Source organism: Moschus berezovskii, chromosome 11, assembly GCF_049115385.1.
Source record: "Moschus berezovskii isolate FMDL1 chromosome 11, NW_MosBer_1.0, whole genome shotgun sequence".
Classification (NCBI taxonomy): Eukaryota; Metazoa; Chordata; class Mammalia; order Artiodactyla; family Moschidae; genus Moschus; species Moschus berezovskii.
In genome coordinates, this window is record NC_142470.1 from 77,079,946 (window position 1) to 77,100,192 (window position 20,247).

Sequence of the window (20,247 nt, forward strand, 5' to 3'; positions counted from 1 at the left end):
GAGGAGAGGGTGAGATGTATGGAAAGAGTAACGTGGAAACTTACATTACCATATGTATAATAGACAGCCAATGGAAATTTGCTGTATGGCTCAGGAAACTCAAACCAGGGCTCTGTATCAACCTAGAGGGGTAGGATGGGGAGGGAGATGGGAGGGAGGTTCAAAAAGGAGGGAATATATGTGTACTATGGCTGATTCATGTTGAGATTTGACAGAAAACAGCAAAATTCTGTAAAGCAATTATCCTTCAATAAAAAATAATTTTAAAAAAAAAAGGAAACAAGAGTTGGCAAGAAGAGTTGGACACCAAACCAATGATGAAGCTAGTGGGAGGGGAGGGGTAGGATGTTTACAGAGCTATCTTGGCCATGGGAGAACCATGTAACACCAAGCGGTATCTGTACTTTGCTTTGTGGATTACCAGTTATACAGTACATGATGTATTGAGCAGACTGACAGGTGTAGGATTGGGACAGAAAATAACTATTGCTTTTCTCCTCAAAGGAACAGGAATACATTACTGGATTTACAATTCAAATATGACTTTGTAATCTGACTTTTTAACACATTCAACTTTCCTATGTCTCTCAAAATATTTTGTGACTGCACACTAACATTGCTTAAATGAATCATCATTTCTTTAAATCACTGTAATATTGCTGAATATTCCAGTTATTTCAAATGTGTCATGTAGAACTGACCATATTGAACATCTCCATTCTCATGGCATTTTTAGTCTATTCAATTATTTCCTTGGAAAATCCTCAATTCTAGGATCACTGGATTGAGGAACATATACATATGCCTAGACTGATATGCAGATGACACCACCCTTATAACAGAAAGTGAAAAACTAAAGAGCCTCTTGATGAAAGTGAAAGAGGAAAGTGAAAAAGTTGGCTTAAAGCTCAACATTCAGAAAACTAAGTTCATGGCATCTGGTCCCATCACTTCATGACAAATAGATGGGGAAACAGTGCAAACAGTGGCTGACTTTATTTTTCTGGGCTCCAAAATCACTGCAGATGGTGATTGCAACCATGAAATTAAAAGACGCTTACTCCTTGGAAGGAAAGTTATGACCAACCTAGACAGCATATTAAAAAGCAAAGATATCACTTTGTCAACAAATGTCCATCTAGTCAAGGCTATTGTTTTTCCAGTAGTCATGTATGAACGTGAGAATGGACTATAAAGAAAGCTGAGCACCGAAGAATTGATGTTTTTGAACTGTGGTGTTGGAGAAGACTCTTGAGAGTCCCTTGGACTGCAGGGAGATCCAAATCCAACCAGTCCATTATAAAGGAGATCAGTCCTGAATGTTCATTGGAAGGACTGATGTTGAAGCTGAAACTCCTATACTTTGGCCACCTGATGTGAAGAACTGACTCATTTGAAAAGACCCTGATGCTGGGAGGGATTTGGGGCGGGAGGAGAAGGGGACGACAGAGAATGAGATGGCTGGATGGCATCACCAACTCAATGGACATGGGTTTGGGTGAACTCCGGGAGTTGGTGATTGACAGGGAGACCTGGCGTGCTGCGGTTCATGGGGTCGCAAAGAGTCAGACACAACTGAGCAACTGAACTGAACTGAACTGAGATGAGAAATACCATGTTCCTTTCCAAACGGCTTTAACCATTTTAAATGCAGGAGTATATTTGTTTTACAGTTATTTCTCCACCATTTGGTGTTTCCTTTAACTGACCTTTCTCTTGACTAGTTTAGTGGAAGTAAAGTCATGCACAGGATTTTCTTTAATTTTCAGTATCTTTAAATTCAAAGTAGAAAGCCTCTCCTTTTATGTTTGTCTGTAATTTGTCTCAGTCCCTGTATGATCGCCTGTTCTCTGCACCTGCACGGATCATCTGTTCTCTGCTGCAGAGCTGGCTCCAAGAGTGCCTTTGATTCCTCCTCCTTCCTGGTAGGGATCCCACCGTGCTATCCTGAACCCACAGCTTTTCTCTTCCAGCAATCTCTCCCAGGGCTTCATTAATCACTCTGGAGCAATGTTTCTCAGAGAGTAAAACAAGGTCCCTTCTCCCAAAAAAGTCACTTGAGACACCTTCAAAGCGCACATTTCCTAGCCTGATGCCAAATGCACAGAAGCAGAAGCTCCCTGAATCTGCCTCTTAAACAACTTCTCAGAAGTGATTCTGAGACTGACAACCACTGAGATAGGACACCCAAATTTCTCTCCCATTTCAGTGTTTTCCTTGCTCTGCCCCAGTGAGGTTCAGTGGCCTCCTGGGGCTCTCCAGCCTGTTGTGCTCTCAGACTCCGCACAGCCTAATAGCACTGCTCGTCTGCACACCGGCTCTTCTCTCACAGGCACCCTCTGCAGATCGGCTCCCGCTCTCTTCCTTTTTGATGAAAACAGAACCACCACTCTTCCAGTCTTGGGCCCCACGTGCACAGTTCAAAATGGAAGGCCATTTCCAAACTATTCTTTGAAGGCGATTCTTCTTTGGATAAAGGCCTGGTAGACCCTAGGGTAATGACTGGCCTTTCTGTTTGTCTGCATGCCACATCATGTTCAGAAAACATAACTCAAAGTGACAGATAGCAGCAGCAGGCAGACAGATGGGGTGGCTCTCTGTGCATCTCTAAGAGAGCTGCACCCTAGGAAGCGCTCTCTCAGTGGGCCTGCCAGCCCATCACCATGCCTGCCCAGGACAGGATGCCAGCAGAGGGGTGAGCGAAGAGAGCCACCTCCTCCACACAAAGCAGCTGGGAACAAAACAGAGGTTTCCTTCACCCTCCAGGCCCTGATCTCTGCATTTTAAGTGCATCTGAAGGCAGATCACAGTCCGGGTTCCTGAAACAGCTCTGATGGGAAGAAGCTTTCTGCGAACTCTTCCCTCTCTGCTAGCAAAGTGCATCTACCTCCTGCTGCTGCTGCTGCTAAGTCGCTTCAGTCGTGTCTGACTCTGTGCGACCCCATAGACGGAAGCCCACCAGGCTCCCCTGTCCCTGGGATTCTCCAGGCAAGAACACTGGAGTGGGTTGCCACTTCCTTCTCCGATGTGTGAAAGTGAAAAGTGAAAGTGAAGTCGCTCAGTCGTGTCCAACTAGTAGTGACCCCATGGACTGCAGCCCACCAGGCTCCTCTGTCCATGAGATTTTCTAGGCAAGAGTACTGGAGTGGCTTGCCATTGCCTTTTCCGGCATCTACCTCCTACACTCTCCATAAAAAAAGTAGTCTTGAAAATTAATAATTCAGGTGAAGATACAATCAAATCAATGTGCTCTCACCCTGTGCTGTGTTTTCATTTTTAAAAGAGGCCTGGGGAAGATGATGGTTAACCTAAAGTAATACATTGATATCAGTGGGATTTCTAGACCTTGAGTATCCACATCAAAGGGAGAAGAGGGATCCAGGCAACCTTGCCTTTCGCCACCAAAGCTGCACGTTAGTGGACTATATCCATCCTAATGTCAGCTCTGGCTTCTAGTTCAGTGAAGGGATCCATAAAAGTCAGGTGCCTGAACATTTGTGAATAAATCAGCTTTCTCAACCTGTTTTCCCAAATCTACATTCTCAAAACATGTTCCACAGTCACAGGGCCATATATTATGACCCTCTTGGAGATTTAGAATGTATGTTAAAAGTTCTGAGAAACTGTCTCGTAAAGAACTTTATTTAAGTTTTTAATCCAATTTTTACCAAATTTCTTGAACTTTGACACATTTCCCCTAAATATTTCCAAGGAGCATCGCAGGCAACCAATATCCTATGGTACACAATTTGATTACTTCTACATCTGCTTTTGAAAAATCAAATCCTGTTTCCTTGTGGATTTATTTCATCATCTCAGCAAGTTTTCTCTCCTTCCTTATATAGACTCTAGCTAATATTTAAGCCTGAAATTTAATTTCTAAACCAAGGTCACAGTTTGCTAGGAGGCATTGCCTAAAATGCAAAGACTGCTTTGTGAATTCTTTACCCAAATGCAGCTTCTCTAGAAATAATACTGTGGTTCTATGTCACTGCTCTTTGCTCACTCATTCATCATCCTTTCATTTGTTCACTTACTCACTCCACTCATTTATTCCCAGAAGCACTGTGATAAGTTCTGCCAGTGTAAAGGGGGAAAATTCACTGGTGTTTGTGATGAGTCCTTTGACAGATATGAAAAGAGAAAAGTTCTATTTCTTTCCCAGCTGAGAAGGGGTGGTGGAAGTATGCAGTTCAAATAAAGGTCATGGCAAGGCTGACAGTGGAGATTAGGAATTTTGATTGCAAATGAGAGAGATGCTATTTCAATTAGCTTTTAAGCAAAAGAGGGGCTGTGTTGGCTTATTACATTGGCAAGTCCAAGGGAGGTGCTAGCCTCAGGTCTGCTTGCCCCATCTGTCTCTCATCTCTGTTTTTCTCTCTGTAGCTTGAGTCATGGCCAGAAAAGACAGGCTTTTGCCAGGAGACAAGAAAAATAGCAGTTCTCAATTGATTCAGTCTTCCAGCAACATAATCATAAAAGCAAGGCCCCTCCTCTCGCTCGCTCGCTCTGTCTGTTAGCCTTGGAGGAGTCTCGTGTCCTGGACCAGCCTTCACCCTCTATTTCCAGATCCATCACTAGGGCCAGGGCCCAGGCGCTCATCAGCCTGTAGTTCTGAGTTCGTCTCAAGGCCCACAGGAACCCCAGGGCCACCTTGGAGGTGGCACACAGCTGACCACATCTCTGCTTTCACACCACAAAGGCAGCGATGAAACTTCTAAGCAAGCAACAAAGAGGTTGCACAAAGTTTCAGAGTATAACTTTCAGGGGCCACCTTTTAAATTTTTCTTTGTTTTGTTTTTCATCTGAAGTGGCAAGGGTGGACAACTCACAGACATCATTCTATATTTTTCTTTTCTTACACGTTTCTTTTTCCTTCCTCTGCCCTTAAATTCACCTTTCTTCTGAGGAAAAGGTTAACTTCACTGCTTTTAAGAGGAAGAAGTGCAAGTTATGGTAATAATAGGTATGTGTTCAAAAGTCACAAAATCTTGCCTATTCTACCTGAGGTGTTTTTTTTTGTTTTTTTTTTTTTACTTTGCTGACTTCTTCCAACTCCAGTGTCTTAGCATGACATTAAGTGCTATTGAGTTAATCTAGTAAGACATAGAGGAAAAACAGGATCCATGATCTTCTAAATTGCTCAATTCCACCAAAAAAGAAACCACTTAAACCGATGGCTACTTAAAAGGAAAAAATCTTCAGCATTACAACCAATTGAGCAGTTTTGTGCACATGCACTCACACACAGACAATACTATTTGCATGCACGTTAGACCAGGTTTCTTTAACAATGCATCACAATTCTTAAGCTTCACCCAGAGTTCTTAGTAAAGATTCTTGAACTTTGTCTTCTCAAGCAATTCTAGAATTTCCATTTTGGAGTTTCACGAATTGTGCTGTGGGGACTCCATGCATCAAAATTACATACCGTGCTTGTTAAAATGCAGACTACGGGCCCCAGTCTATACCGATCGATTCAGAATCTTTTTAGATAGTGTACCAGGGACCTTTGTTTTTAAAACTTCCCAAATGATCCTTCTGCAACCCCACATTATGAGAAGCTCTGTTCTAGAATTCTGGAGAGCTTTACTAGGATTTCTGAGTTGTAGTGTCAGACATTTTTATATCTCTAAGGTAGAATTAAAATTCTTATGAATTTCATGAACTTTAGTTTGTCAGCAAAATATAATTAGCAATCCTTGTGGGTCATGCTCTTTTGAAGTTCTGTGACAAAAGTAACTATGAGCAGAGCTATATGACACAGAAGTCCTTCAGATTTAAAAATATTCACTCTAAATAGGTCACATATTAATGAGCAGGATAGGTAAATTCCATTGTAACAAACTTTCACGATTACAGCAAACAATTCCACAAGATTTTGTTATAATAGGTACATTGCAAGAACTAATGCAATGATTAAGATTCAACTGAAATTAATCAGAGATAGAAGCATTCTATGAAAACTCATTATAATTGTGAGTTTTCTTCCAAATAAACAATTGCACCTCTTCACAAACAGGATTGTTTTTCCAATCCAAGACAAGCAATAAGAAGTCAATATACACAATCCAACTCCTTCCACCACCAATACATAAGTGCTAACCACAGAGTCTTTGCACTTCAAAGCTAGAAGAGACTTTGGGACTGTGAACTCCAACCCCTTCTACAGATGAGGAAACCAAAGATCAAGTCACACTAGTGATGACAGTCAGGATATCCTGACTGCCCAAGACTTCTACTGGAATGAAAGAAGTCCCAAGGATATCCAAGCACAGAATCAAATGACTCTTCAGGGCTGGGTGGGAACAGTCATTCATTTTACATAACAGATGTGCTTTGAAGTAAAAAAAAGAAAAAGCCACATAAAACATAAGACTTGAAACAAATGCCACTTGGCCACCTTGAGTTATTCATTTCTTCTCTCCTTAATTCAGGCTACATGGTGGAAACCTTTGAAAAATCCAGTGCTACCCCAACTCCCTTACCAATATCTGGCAAATTACAAGAGAGGAAATGTGATCTCAAAGTAGTCATCAGTTCATGCATGCTTGCTAAGTCGTTTCAGTCATTCTGACTCTGTGTGATTCTGTAGACTGTAGCCGTCAGGCTCCTCTGTCCATGGGATTTCCCAGGCGAGAAAACTGGAGTGGGTTGCCATGCCCTCCTCCAAGGGAATCTTCCCAACCCAGGACTCACATCTCTTCCATCTCCTGCATTGGCAGGCAGCTTCTTTACCACTAGTGCCTCCTGGGAAGCCCCAGACATGAGCATACTTTGTACTTACCAGATAGATCCATAATGGTTGAGATTTAATCAAGCAAGTCTGTTAAGCTCATCTCAGATTATCTACTAAACATCTACTCTAGATTCGTGCTTGGGTTTCATTTATTCATTCTGTTATTCAGCAGACATATACTGAGCAGCACCTACTAGGAGCTAGAAAGTATGATATGTCCTAACAATACTAAGATGAATAGTCAGGGGGAAGCAAAACTAAAGCAATAAGTGTTGTCGTTGTTGTTGTTTAGTCACTAAGTCATGTTTGACTGTTTTGTGACCCCATGGACTGTAGTTCACCAGGTTCTCTGTCCATGGGATTTCCCAGGCAAGCATATTGGAGTGGGTTGCCATTTCCCTTCTCCAGGGGATCTTACAGAGTGTTATATCATGGGCTATAAGATCAAGTGCTATGGGTACAACTACTCAGCTAGGTTGGGTTCAAGAAGGTGTTATGGTAGAAATTACTTTGGGCTGAATTTTGAAGGACAGCCAGAAGTTTACCTAATAGAATATGGAAAGGAGGAGAAAATCATTCCAGGTAAATGAATAGTATATACAGTAGTATGAAAGGGTGAGGAGACAAGGTAAGCAGTAAAGAGAGGGACCCAGTATTATAGATAGAAGCTTTGTTTCTTCATGCCATCCAGCACAATGTGGCCAAAGCCAAAGGATTTTTTTAATTAAAAAAAAAAAAAAAAGCTACCTTCCTCAGCAAGAGACTCACAAGAGATGCAGATTAGTGACTTCGCCAGTCTGACCTTGAGAGTTAGCTTCAAGTCAGAAAGAACTCCGTTCTTTTATTTCCTGTCTGTAGTCTCAGACATCTTCCCAGCTCTCAAAGTCGACCTCTTTTCAGAGTCCAAACAGAGTCCTAGAAAAGAGGAAAGGTCAAGGGTTCTAATGATGAAATTAAATAGGGAAAATTTTACATCATGGCAGTTAACCATAAAACGTCTCCTTTCCAAGTCCTTGGTATGCAGATCATACACTCAATTTTCTTTATTGGCAAGATAAAGAGGGTGATAGACATGAGTTCAAACACGTTTCCACCACTTAAGAGATGTGTGACTTCAAGGAAGTCACGTCACCTCTTAGGACATCACTTTGCTCGTTGCAAACACCCTTCCTGCTTATGGTGAAACTTAGACATGATGTGAGGAAGAGAGCCTGTCGCAGGGTCTAGCCTATCCTGGGCCTCCCACTGGGCAGCTGCTGTTCATTATTATAGCAGTTTCATTCATTCAGCAAATCTTTACTGAGGAATTGCCATGTAGAAACCAGAAATATAAAATAAACCTGAACTGGACTTCACAATCTATAGTGAAGATAGAGCACACACTCAAATGCCTATACTACAAGGAGGAAAGTGGTTACTACTGAGGGAAATAGAGAGACATTACTGGGGATGTTGGGAGGACACAGATTAACTATAGGATGAGGGCGTTGGTGGGAGAAAGGGGGAACAGATTTGGAGGCTGAATGAAAGACAGGAGGAGAAGCCTCTGAGCTCAGCACTTTCCCCGCTTCTGAAGTGGACAGAGCTGGTATGGACTATCAGTCTGCCCCCCTCACAGATGAAATGAGAGGTTCTCCCTGGACTTCACCCATAGTTACAGCAGAGCCAGGAGAATTCAGAACTCCGTCCTCTTCCCTTATCTAAAGCATTCTCCATTTCCACACGCTGCCTCCTGTACCTAGGGCCGCTTGCAGATGGACAGGGAACAGAGCAGAAAGGAGGTGATGGGGAGCCTCTGGCCACTGTCGCGAGTCGGGGGAGCCCGAGACTCAGCCGCGGGGGCCCACCGGGGGCGGGGCGGGGGCGGCGGGAGGGCGGGCCAGGGGCGGGCCGAGGGGCGCGGGCGCACTTGTGGCTGCCCGGGCAGGGGCCGCCCTGCGGCAGGAGCCGGCGCTCAAGCTGCGGTCATGGGACGGCCGGCCCTCGCGCTGCGGCTGCTGCTGGCGCTGCTGCTGCCGCCGCCAGCGCCGTTGCTCTGGGCGCTGCGCCCGGCGCCCTGCCCCGAGCCCTGCAGCTGCCCGCCCGACGGCGCCCTTCGCTGCCCCGGCCCGAGGCCCGGCCTCAGCCGACTGTGAGTACGCGGCGCCCCCGCCCAGCCACCCTCCGGCCGCCTGGCCTCCCTGCTCTTTGACCCCCTTTACCTGGATGCTTGGAGAAAGACGCGGCGTCTGTCGAACTCCACCGCCTCTCAGGGTGATGAGAAGCCCAAGCTTGGGAGCTGTCTTTGCCACCCTCTCCCGCGCCTGGGCCCCGTGCACCCTCCAGCCCCTGGCGGCCCCAGACCCCCTCTTTCGCCCTGGTTGGGACCGTGGCCAGGGGCGTGGAACTGCCCACAGGCCACGTGGGAAGGCCTCTCCCTGCAACTGCTGAAAGGGGACGGGGCATCAGACACGAGAAGTCTTGCGTGGTCTTTGAGCCTTGGGCCATCCAGGCTGGCGAAGGTTCCTGTGAGTTCTGGTACCCTGTGGTCCTCTAGAAATGGAGTGCTTAGACCTGATGGCCAGAGATGACCTGGTCACTCAATGGGGTCTGCTGGCCCACCAGGACCACCTACAACTCTGGGAGCATACCAACCACTGCTCCACCCCCAGCCTCACGTGTACTTGGGTTTCAGTCTGGTTATCTGACCAGATGTGCTTGCATTTCAATCTGGTTGCCTAATCAGTGAGAGGCCCTGAGTCCCAGCTCTGGCACACCACCACCCCTTAGGGACCTGGACACATTGGCAGCCAGGGAGCGGAAGCTAGGGTAAAGACTGATGGGGTAAAGCGGAAAGGAAGGCCTTTGGTACAAGTGTATCAGAGTGTCAGCAGACTTTTTCAATTTGGGAAAAAGATAGCACAAGGTACTTGGTTCTATTTATATGACATGTCCAGATAAACAAAAAGGAGATTCGTAGCCATCCAGTTGGAGTGAAGGCCCCAGTGACTGCTAATGGCTGTTGCTTTTTGAGCGGATGAAAATTATCTAAAATTCAATGGTGGTCATGGTTGCACAACTCCCTGAGCAAACTAAAAACATTGCATTGTACAATTAAAATGGGTGAATTGTATTGTATATAAATTACATCTTGGTGGATGTGATAAAAGTGAAAAGGAAAGAGAAAGAAGAGGACTATAAAAGCATACCAAAGGCACCAGGCTGGTAGAGGTCTTGGTTCTGTTCTAACAAATAGCTGTGATGGAATTCCATGCTGGCGGAGGAAAGAGATCCCCCCACCCCATTTCCATGGGCTCCTAGAAGTCTGTGAGGAGCCCACTTCAAAGCTCAGCCCCTCCAGGCCCTTGAGGGGCTGAGCTTCTCCTCTGGAAGAGTTAGTGGCCTTTGGAGAATATTTGTGGTTGAGAGATACAGTGTAAAGGTTGAAGAGTTTATATTAATTGGTTTCCATTAATTATCTTGTCAGCTCAATTCCCTGAAGGTAAGGACCATGCTGATAGAATTTGTTTCAATCAATAAATAAATCCATGGACACTGCCTTCCAAGTCCCAGCCCTTGTCCTTCCCTGATAAGCCTCCCATCTTGCTTTTATGGATGACTGTGCCACTAACACCGCCTTTCTCACTCACGCATTGCTTATCATACAGGTTATAAGAAACTGAGATCCAAAGAGGTAGAAAACCTCCCCAAGGTCCCACAACTACTGAGGTGCAAGGATAGGACTTAACTTGCTGTTAATATTTTCTCGTTTTTGTAAGAAAATTACCCCTTCCAAAAAGAAAAAGAAAAAAAAGTTCTCAGTTTTGCCAAACTGGCATTGAGTACAGAACCTCCTGTGGGTTTCCTTAATGGCTCAGTGGTAAAGAATCCACCCGCAGGAGACACAGGAGTCATGGGTTTGATCCTTGGTTCAGGAAGATTCCCTGGAGTGGGGTGTGGCAACCCTCTCCAGTATTCTTGCCTGGAAAATCTCGTGGACAGAGGAGCCCAGCGGACTACAGACCATAGGGTTGTAAAGAGTCAGACATGACTGAAGTGACAGAGAACCTCCTGGTGGAAGAAAGAAATGAGAGAGTCAAGTCCCAGCTCCTTTCAGATTCAGCTTTTCACTGAGCTCTCTCAACCATTCCTGCTGCCACATCCACACTGGTCTCAGGACGGTAGTCCCTCTTCCCTGGAATAGGCTGAAGTGAAAAGACTAAAACTCAACAGATTCTCTCACTGCCCCAACAGCACAGTTTAGAGAAGCCTCGAACCCCTCAGAAGGATTTATAAGGTTGACTGGGTTTGGGGATGAAGGTGGGAAGCGGGCACAGCATAAGCACTGTTAGCATGCCGGGGCTGGCTAGTCCTCGTCGCATTCCCCAAAAGCAGCCAACCGCCCAGGCTCTGAAGCCCTTACCATCCCTGGGGAATGCTACAGAATCCTTGACCTTCCTCCCTTCACATGCACTATTTTGTCATACACGCCAGCAACAGCTTCTCCTAGACTTTTAAACCCCTTAGTTCAGCACACACTCTGACCCTCACAAGGCCAGGCTTCCCGAGGATCAGATAACTGAGAGATGACTTTATCCTTCAAGGGAGAACCCTATGGAGGTGAAGCCTATAAAGGCCAAAAGGGGATAAGTGTCTCAGCATGATAAGGTGATTTAAACATGCATGTGACAAGAGAGTTGCATAAGAATTAACAGGAGTGTAGCTTCTTTAAGACAGTGTTCCTCAAACCAGCAGCATAAACATCACCTGGAAAATGTTAGAAATGCATGCTCTAAGGCCTCAGCCCCAGTCTACTACATCAGAAACTCCGAGGGTATAGTCCAGCAGTCTGCATTTGAACAACCTCCCTGAGAGATTCTGATAGATGCTAGAGTTTGAGCATCGAGGTATTGCTCGCCAGCGCTCAGTCGCTCAGTCATGTCCAACTCTTGCGACCTCGTGGACTTCAGTCCACCAGAATCCACTGTCCATGGAATTTTCCAGGTAAGAATACTGGAGTGGGTTGCCCATTTCCTACTCCAAGGGATCTTCCCAACCCAGGGATCGAACACCATATCTTTTGCATCTCCTGCATTGGCAGGCGGGTTCTACAACTAGAGCCACCTGGGAAGTCCCAGTTGCTCTCCATGGAGGATATGATCTTCTGGAAAGCAAGAAGAATGTTTAGAACTTCTGTGTGCCATAAACTTCTCTTCTCCGTCTCCTCCAACATCCACTCCAGCACACACACACATACATAGACAATACCTGTTTATTGCAAAAAAAAAAAGGCAGTTGTGATCAGATTAAAACCTCAAAGTCTGAGACATATGGAAAAATAAACATGATTAAGAAAAGTTTTTTGTTTTATTTTTCTGGTCTTGTCTTCAAAAAGGAGTAGAGGAAGGAATCTATGGAGAAGGACAGATTGAAGATGCAAGAAATGATGGTATAAGATGTCAGTGTGAATGGGAGGAAGGCATCAGATCAAAGGGGAAGGGGTAATTCTTAAAATGGATACTTCTGAGTCCTGAGGGAAGAAGACAGATGGATAAAGGTGTAATTTAACACTGAGGCAAAGGAAAGAAAAAGTGAATGGGTTCATGCTGAAATCCTCTTTTCTTAATGATGAATGAAGTGGTAAACAGTAATTATGAGACAGAAGATGACACGAATAACAAGTTACTGGGAGTTCATAAAAAGAAGAGAATTGAAATTATGAGATAAAGGATCAGAAGGATGCAGTCTTACACTAAGTCATCCACAGGGTCTGATTCTGTGGAGTGAAGGGTGGCTCTCTCAATTCTGGGGGTTGGACAAATGAGTACCACAGAGCACCTTAGAATTCATCACTGGTCCATCAGTAGATGCTAGTCTATGTTTCAATCATTTAAGGCCTTGGTAGTCCTGCCTTATAAGACTTCCATCTGAAGTCCACTATTTGGTTTAAAAAAAAAAAAAAGGAACATAGATAATAATTGCTTATCATTAATAAGCCCACTGCTTGCAAATTTTGAAAATGGCATCATTCTGTTGTTCAGATCTTTCTAGCCCAACAGTATTTTATTAAAAACGTAAGTATTTAAAATCTAAAATGTAATACAAAAAAAAAAAAAAGCCTCCCACGTGTTCACTTATTTAACTGGAGAAAATAAATCTAAAAGAATTAATTTAAAACATTTCCTTTTCCTTTTCTTATTAGTTCCAGACAAGTAGAAGGAGAGAAAGAGAAAAAAAAAAAGTCTCACCTTGCCTATGGTTATATAAAGATCTTTGTCTCTATGACAACCGAAAGGTTGGTCTGCTTGATATGGAAACAGCTTCTGAAAAATCTGTTAGTAAGAAAATGCTAATAATAATAATGACAGTTTATTTTTTGCATGTTGTGCCTACTAAACAGAGATTAAACTTTTAGACTTTATAATAAGACACAATCCAGAGACTTTAGAAGGAGAAAATGTGCTGTATCTGTCAGTCCAGTGTCACAGGAGGATGTTAATTTTCTGAACATCTTTCCTGAATGTCTTTCTCCTTCTCCTACCTTGAGTGTAAACCGGGATCCAGAGCATGTTCTATGCTGTAGAGGTATATACAATGGAGCCCACAGTCTAGGCAGAAACACACTCACACCCAGGAGAAGTGTAGGCAAGGAGGCTCTGAGGAGTTCAGGAAATAGACCACTCCCTATGCGCTGAAATCTCCAAGGGAAGGTGTCATGAACTAAGGGTTATGAGGCTCAACCTTGGAGAGAAGGAAAGGAGCGTCCAGGTGAAAGAGAAGCGCAGCTGAGAGTGAACTGGAGATCTCCTTGCTGAGAAGCCAAGAATAAGTCTGAATGTATCCTTCCCTTTTTGTGCCTCTCCCTGGTTCTTTGGGGAAATTTTTTTTGTAAGGGGAAATATAAAGTTATCAGGAATATTTGATTACATTACCCAGAGTTGTGCAAAAAGAAAAAATAAATTCCCAATATGTAGTTTTCGACTATTAAACTTTCAAAGTCATTTTGGATAGTTGATTACAAAGGCATTAAATAAAAATCATGATTTGAAGTCACTTCCCAACAAGTTTTCCCCATGGCCCTTCTCTCCCATATACACACACTTGCTTTGATACCTTGTACCTACATCTGCTTTTGCATATCTCCCATATAAACTGTTTATTCCACGTGTACCTCCTCTGCAAGAGCAGGCTTCCTCAGCGTCAGCACAGCTGTTCTCTGGGGCCAGATAAGCATTTGTTGTGGGCAGCTATTTGGTACACTGTAGGGTGTCAGGCCACATCCCTGTCCTCACCTGCTACATGCCAGTAGCACTACCCTCTCAGATGATGACAAACAAAAGTTTCTCTAGATATTAGTCAAATACCCCTGGTGAGAGTGTGTGTTGGGGCAGGGAGTGGGAGTCCCCACCTTACCCCACCATGGTTTTGAATCATTGTGCTAAATTGAGCAGCACCTGAAAGGGTCTTATTCAACTCAGGATTTCCAAAAGCTCACAGGTAGTATGATTAAAGTGTTGTTGAGCTATATGATGATCAAATTGAGCTGAACAGGAACAATGAACCAGTGCAAAAGGAAAGCATGTACCACTCCTAACTGTTACTTTAAAATCTCCATCCTAGAGACTTGTTAAAAAAAAAAAACTAGGAATAAAACTACCATATGATCTAGCAATCCCACCACTAGGCATATACCCTGATAAAACAATAATTTTAAAAGACACATGTACCCCAATATTTATTGCAGCACTATTTACAATAGCTAGGACATGGAAACAATGTAGCTATCCACCTGTGGATGAATGGATAGAGTTATGGTACATATATACAATGGAATACTACTCAGCCATAAAAAGGAACAAATCTGAATCAGTCCTAGTGACGTGGATGAATCTAGAGCCTATTATAAGGAGTGAAGTAAGTCAGACAGAGAAAATCAAACATCATATATCAATGCATATATATGGAATCTAGAAATATGGTACTGATGGACCTATTTACAAAGCAGGGATAGAGACGCAGACATAGAAAACAGACTTGTGGACACAGCGGGGAGGGAGAGAGTGGGATGAATTGAGAGAGCAGCACTGAAACATACATTACCATATGCAAACAGATAGCTAGTGAGAAGTGACCGTATAATGCAGGGAGCTCAACCCAGTGCTCTGTGACAACCTAGAAGGTTGGGGTGGGGTGGGATGTGGGGTGGCAGGAAGGTTCAGGAGGGAGGAGACATACGTATATTTATGGCTGATTCACACTGTTATGTGACAGAAATCAACACAACACTATAAAGCAATTATCCTCCAATTTAAGAAAATGAATAAATGAAAAAAATATCTCCATCCTAGAAAATGGGAAGGTGAGGTGCTATGGATATCAGAGGGGGTTCTTTCTATTATATCAACATCCAGGTCCCAGATTTTGCAGGCTACCCCAATCTGGCCTTTAAAAGGACCATCCAGAGAAGCAAGACTGGAAGCTTACCTATATTATTGATAGTATATCCCAACAGTCCCATAGATTGTTCTAATTTTTGTTGTCAATTTGTTTTAACTCATTCACTAGAAAAAAATCAATCCCCAGCCCAGGACCCATGAAAACAAAACAATCACCAGGGCAACGTGAATTGAGATCTATTGGTTCCTGGATCAGGGCACCAGGTAAGAGTCCATAAGACAGAGGGAAGCTTACTAAACTCTTTCAAGTAAGACAGCTTGGCCCTACCTTCAACTTCCCTGCACCTGAACCAGACCCAAAAAAAAAAAATCTCAATTCTTAAAGCTCATGTTCCACCTTCCTACCTTACTCCCACAAAAACAGGAAGAAAGAAAGGCCCAAGATAGAGGTTGATCTTGAACTTCAGTTCTGACTCAGCTCTCCCAGTTATTATCTTCAAGACAATTCTTAAACCTGGCTGTGCCTATAAACAGACTCCCTGGGAGAAGCTTTGCAAGGGCCAGATTTTATTAGTTTAGAAATCATTCTTTTGGGGAAAGTGAATGATGGGCCCTAGAAGGACACTAAAATGCAAGCAGCAGAGCTCCCAGAATCTCAGTGGAAGTGTGGAGCCAAAAAGCTCCACATACAGATCCCTTTGGCATTCGATCCAGCCTTCCCTTTGCAGAGCAATAATTCCTTGGATTTTCTTTACATTATCCTTTTTCTTATTTCAAAAGCAGTGTGTTAGATTAATTCAGGGCCCCAGTTCTGCTCCTTTACCTACCTCTACCTTCTTTCTAATCTCCTCAATTTGGCTTCTTTTCGTGTCTTAAAAAATGAGACACAAAAGCTTTCTTTTCAAAATATAATCTCCCAGGTTGGCTGCACCAGACAGTGTCTTGGCCATGTGTAACTTTGATCTTACACATGGAATTTTAAAGCCAGTGGGTCATGGTGGTGGAGAGAGGCCCTGCTGCTCTCCAACCAGACCCAAGAGGGCTGGCTCCATGGGAACATATGTGTTCCATTCTGGCAGCTCCCCTTAGTGTGCAAAAAAATCACATTTAATGCAGATTTTAACAATTTTACACCAGTTCTTTTTTTTTTTTTAAGAAGGAAATTAAAATAATCCCACCCACCAGGCAGGTGGGCTCCCTGACTTAGTGGGAAGCTTCTAGCTGCTTCCCCACATGGTCCTCATTTACTCTCAGCTTCTGCCTCACTAGGAGATGCTGCCCCCTCCATGCTGCACACCACTCACAGCTGTTCTCTGGTGGCCCTGAACCACGAGTCTTGAATGCCACCTGAGCCAGAGTCAGAAAAGTCCAATCTCCAAGTAAAACTCAACTTTCAGGAGGAAAGCTTTATCCCTTGCTGCTGTTAAATTTGTCCTTGATGCTGATAAAATGAGGTGATTCCTGGGTTCATAATTCTACCTCAGGAGCAGCAGTAGAGAGACTTTCTGAGCCCACAGGGGTGAAGACACCCTGGTACGACAGGGTAAGGCCCAGCACCTCCCCCAAATTATCTGAATTGATCAACAGGACATAGGCCAGGCAGACGTGAGTTCTAGCACCAGGTCCCCCTTTCCCTAATTTGCAATGTGGGCTGAGGACAGCAAGAAAACCTCTGTGCTGTCTGTAAAAGGGGCATCATGATTCTTACCCCTGAGTGGGGTCGACTGTGGTGAAGATAACCGAGACAGCAGGGCCAAAAGTACTTGGAAATAAAGGTTTTCCATAGCTGCAAAAGGATTATTGTAATAATCTGATGATGCAGAGAAGACCTGAAAAACCCACAGCCTGTATATGAAGTTGAACAGTAAATATCTGTCATCCAAGGGGGAAGCCTGATGGACTAGTTTTGCTCCTGTGAGGTGTTAATTAGAGAAAATGACCCACGGGGTCTTCTCAGCCTGGAAGGTAAATAAGTTAGAATCCTGAAATACCAGAGCTCATTATTGCCTGGAACTCATATATGCTGGTCTTTTCAGCACCTGCTGAGCTGCCTCTCAAACATGTCATGTACTATGTGATTATACTCTGTTTTCTATCATTCCACTGGGCCAGTCCTACCTGTCCAGCTAGAGCATCCAGGCCTATTCTGGGTCCTTTCCCCTTCCCTAAGCCTGAGGCTGGACACATAGAAAACCTTCAGGTCAGACTTGCTGACCACTCAGGAACTAGGTATTAACATGTATAGGGCGATGCACAGATCCACAGACCAGCCCCTGCCCCGTAGGTTTAGAGTCTTCCAGCCATAGGCGGGAGAGGACTCATTCTCAGATAACTGACGGAAATGCAGAAGGTGATAAAAGCCAGATGAAGGTTACACACACAGTCTAGTGACATTTCAGAGAAAGATTCTGTCCCCTCTAGCCAGAGTAACAAAGACACCTTGGTGAAAGGACTGTTGAACTGTAGCTCTTTAAGCCTCACTCTCTGCAGGGGCAGTGGTTAACATGGTTATCCCACAGGCTCCATCCTGGCCTTTGAAACCAGCTTAGTAAGGCCACCAGGGCCATCACTGTTCAAAGCCTTCTGCTCTCTCATGGACCACCAAGCATGTGCCCCATCTGTGTTATGGATCATCAGTGGAGAGTGGATGACCTCCCCTGGAAACAGTGGGTGTGGTTCTGATGAAGACTTTTCTTGTTTTCAGGCCCCAGAAATCAACTCTGACAGATTTAATCATAAGAGATTAACTTAACAGAAGAATAAGGGGCTAGAAGGATGTGAGCAAGATCCAGAAAGAATTTGGCATTTTAGCAGCAAGAGGTCAGGGAACTTTTCTCTAGATTCCACCTTTGTAATGAATCAGCTCCAAAGACCTATCACAAGTTTCAAATTCCTAGAGGGAGAATCTGATAGTGCCCCATCCCACTGCTGAGACCAGAGCACAGACAATGAGATGCTTCCACACTGTTGCAAGCAGCACCGAGATGCTTCCAGAGAAGGGGCCTTTTTGAACCGGGCAACCACACAATCTGGTGTCTACCAGATCTGAGAAGCTAGTGAAAAGGGAAGGTACACTTGCCAATAATTTCAGGCAATTCAAACCCATTCCATCAAATTAATTAAAAGCATGTAGTATATCAGTTGCAACCAGCTTTCACAGGCTGGAATAAAAAAGTGTCTGGAAACAGAAGCTTGTAATGAAAGAGGCTCCTGAAGCATAGCTGCAATGTGACTGCCCTGACAACATAATGTTCTCTGCTTCTAAGAAATATTTCTGAGAAATCATTACAGAAAATGCACACCTTCCCTGGGGAAGATTCAACATGTAGTTTTATTTACCAGAGTTATTCTTGTCATGTTATATTATTGCTAGAAGAATTCGAGTTTGGGGGTAGAGATTTTGCTTTGTGTCTTTAGAAAACTTTAGATGGGTCTTGAGTAAGGACTTAGATGTGTTGACCACTTTTCTCTGAGGCTTTACATTTTTAATTTAGTTGTTGTACAAATGACTTGGAAAATCCATTACCCAGGGAATCTTCTTGAAACTCTTGGTTCACATTGTAATTCATAAACTCCTCAAGCTTCTTGGGTACTTTGCAAAGTGTCTTATAGAAGAGTCCTCAAATTGTACTCTACAGTGGGAGAGTTGCAACTGACCACACTTTTTAGAACCAATGAGCAAATGAGAACTCTGCAGAGTGGCTCCCTAGAGTTGAACTATTTAATGGAAGGTTGTTTTTTATCATTTCCTTATCATTTTTTTTAAAAGGCTATCAGACACAGTCTATAAGGAATACCTGAGCTCAATGGAAAGGCACCAAGTGGGAATGTCCACCCTCTCTCTCAGTTGTCCTACGTATAATCAGCAGAGTAAAGAGTTGGAGACAAGTCACAGGCACTTTGTCGACATAAGGGTTGGACAAATAGAAGAATCCATTCCAAAGTACTTAGTCCACCCTACCCCATCCCCAGCAAGGAGGTAGAGTTGTCATGATGCATGGCTGGGGTAGCTTGAACCCTTCACAGCAAGCAGCTGGGAATTAAAAGTACTTATTGAGCTCTAATCTTGTGAGAGATGCTGTATTAATATTACATAAACATTTTCTTACTGAATCTCACAAGTCTGTATCATCATCACTTTATACATGTGAAATGCACCCCGGCAGTCTGGCTCCTGAATCCATACGGTCACTTTCCCACCGTGCTGCCGTCCAGAGAGAAAGCACATGCAAATGGTGATGAAGACACATTCCATAAAGTACACAGCACCCGAGACAGACCTTAACCAAGGGCAGAATCTGGCCAGCAGAGAAGGCGGATGTGCCAGGTGGCAGACACAGTGTGAATGAAGGCAGGACAACAGGCAAATTCAGGAAACACGACAGTCTGATTTGTCTAGGGAGGCACTGTCCAGTAGAAATATGGTAGTCACAAGTGTCATTTTAATTTTCAATAACCACATTTTAAGAGGTTCAAAAACATGAAATAATATTTCAGTTCAGTTCAGTCGCTCAGTTGTGTCTGACTCTTTGCGACCCCATGAACCACAGCACGCCAGGCCTCCCTGTTCATCACCAACTCCCAGAGACTACCCAAACCCATGTTCACTGAGTCGGTGATGCCATCCAACCATCTCATCCTCTGTCGTCCCCTTCTCCTCCTGCCCTCAATCTCTCCCAACATCAGGGTCTTTTCAAATGAGTCAGCTCTTCGCATCAGGTAGCCAAAGTATTGGAGTTTCAGCTTCCAATGAACACCCAGGGCTGATCTCCTTTAGGATGGACTGGTTGGATCTCCTTGCAGTCCAAGGGACTCTCAAGAGTCTTCTCCAACACCACAGTTCAAAGACATCAATTCTTTGGCACTCAGCTTTCTTTATAATCCAACTCTCACATCCATACATGACTACCAGAAAAACCATAGCCTTGACTAGACGGACCTTTGTTGACAAACTAACGTCTCTGCTTTTTAATATGCTATCTAGGTTGGTAAAATATTTTATTTAATCCAAATGTACAACATCATTTTTGTTGGAAGGCAAAATTGAATATTGAATTTTGAATATTCAATAGAATATTGAAATATTGAATATTCAATATTGAATTTTTGTTGGAAGGCAAAATTATTATATTA

General features: G+C 43.8%; 1 protein-coding gene across 2 annotated transcripts in view; it reads left to right on the plus strand.

Moving 5' to 3' along the window:
• The first annotated feature begins 8,671 nt into the window (after nucleotides 1-8,671).
• Nucleotides 8,672-20,247, plus strand: part of LHCGR (luteinizing hormone/choriogonadotropin receptor) — a 71,743-nt gene continuing 60,167 nt past the window's right edge. For both annotated transcript variants that reach the window (XM_055399421.2, XM_055399424.2), the window contains exon 1: nucleotides 8,672-8,870. In XM_055399421.2, the coding sequence (XP_055255396.2) occupies nucleotides 8,707-8,870 (164 nt within the window). In that variant the 5' untranslated portion in view covers nucleotides 8,672-8,706. The remainder of the gene's footprint in view (nucleotides 8,871-20,247) is intronic.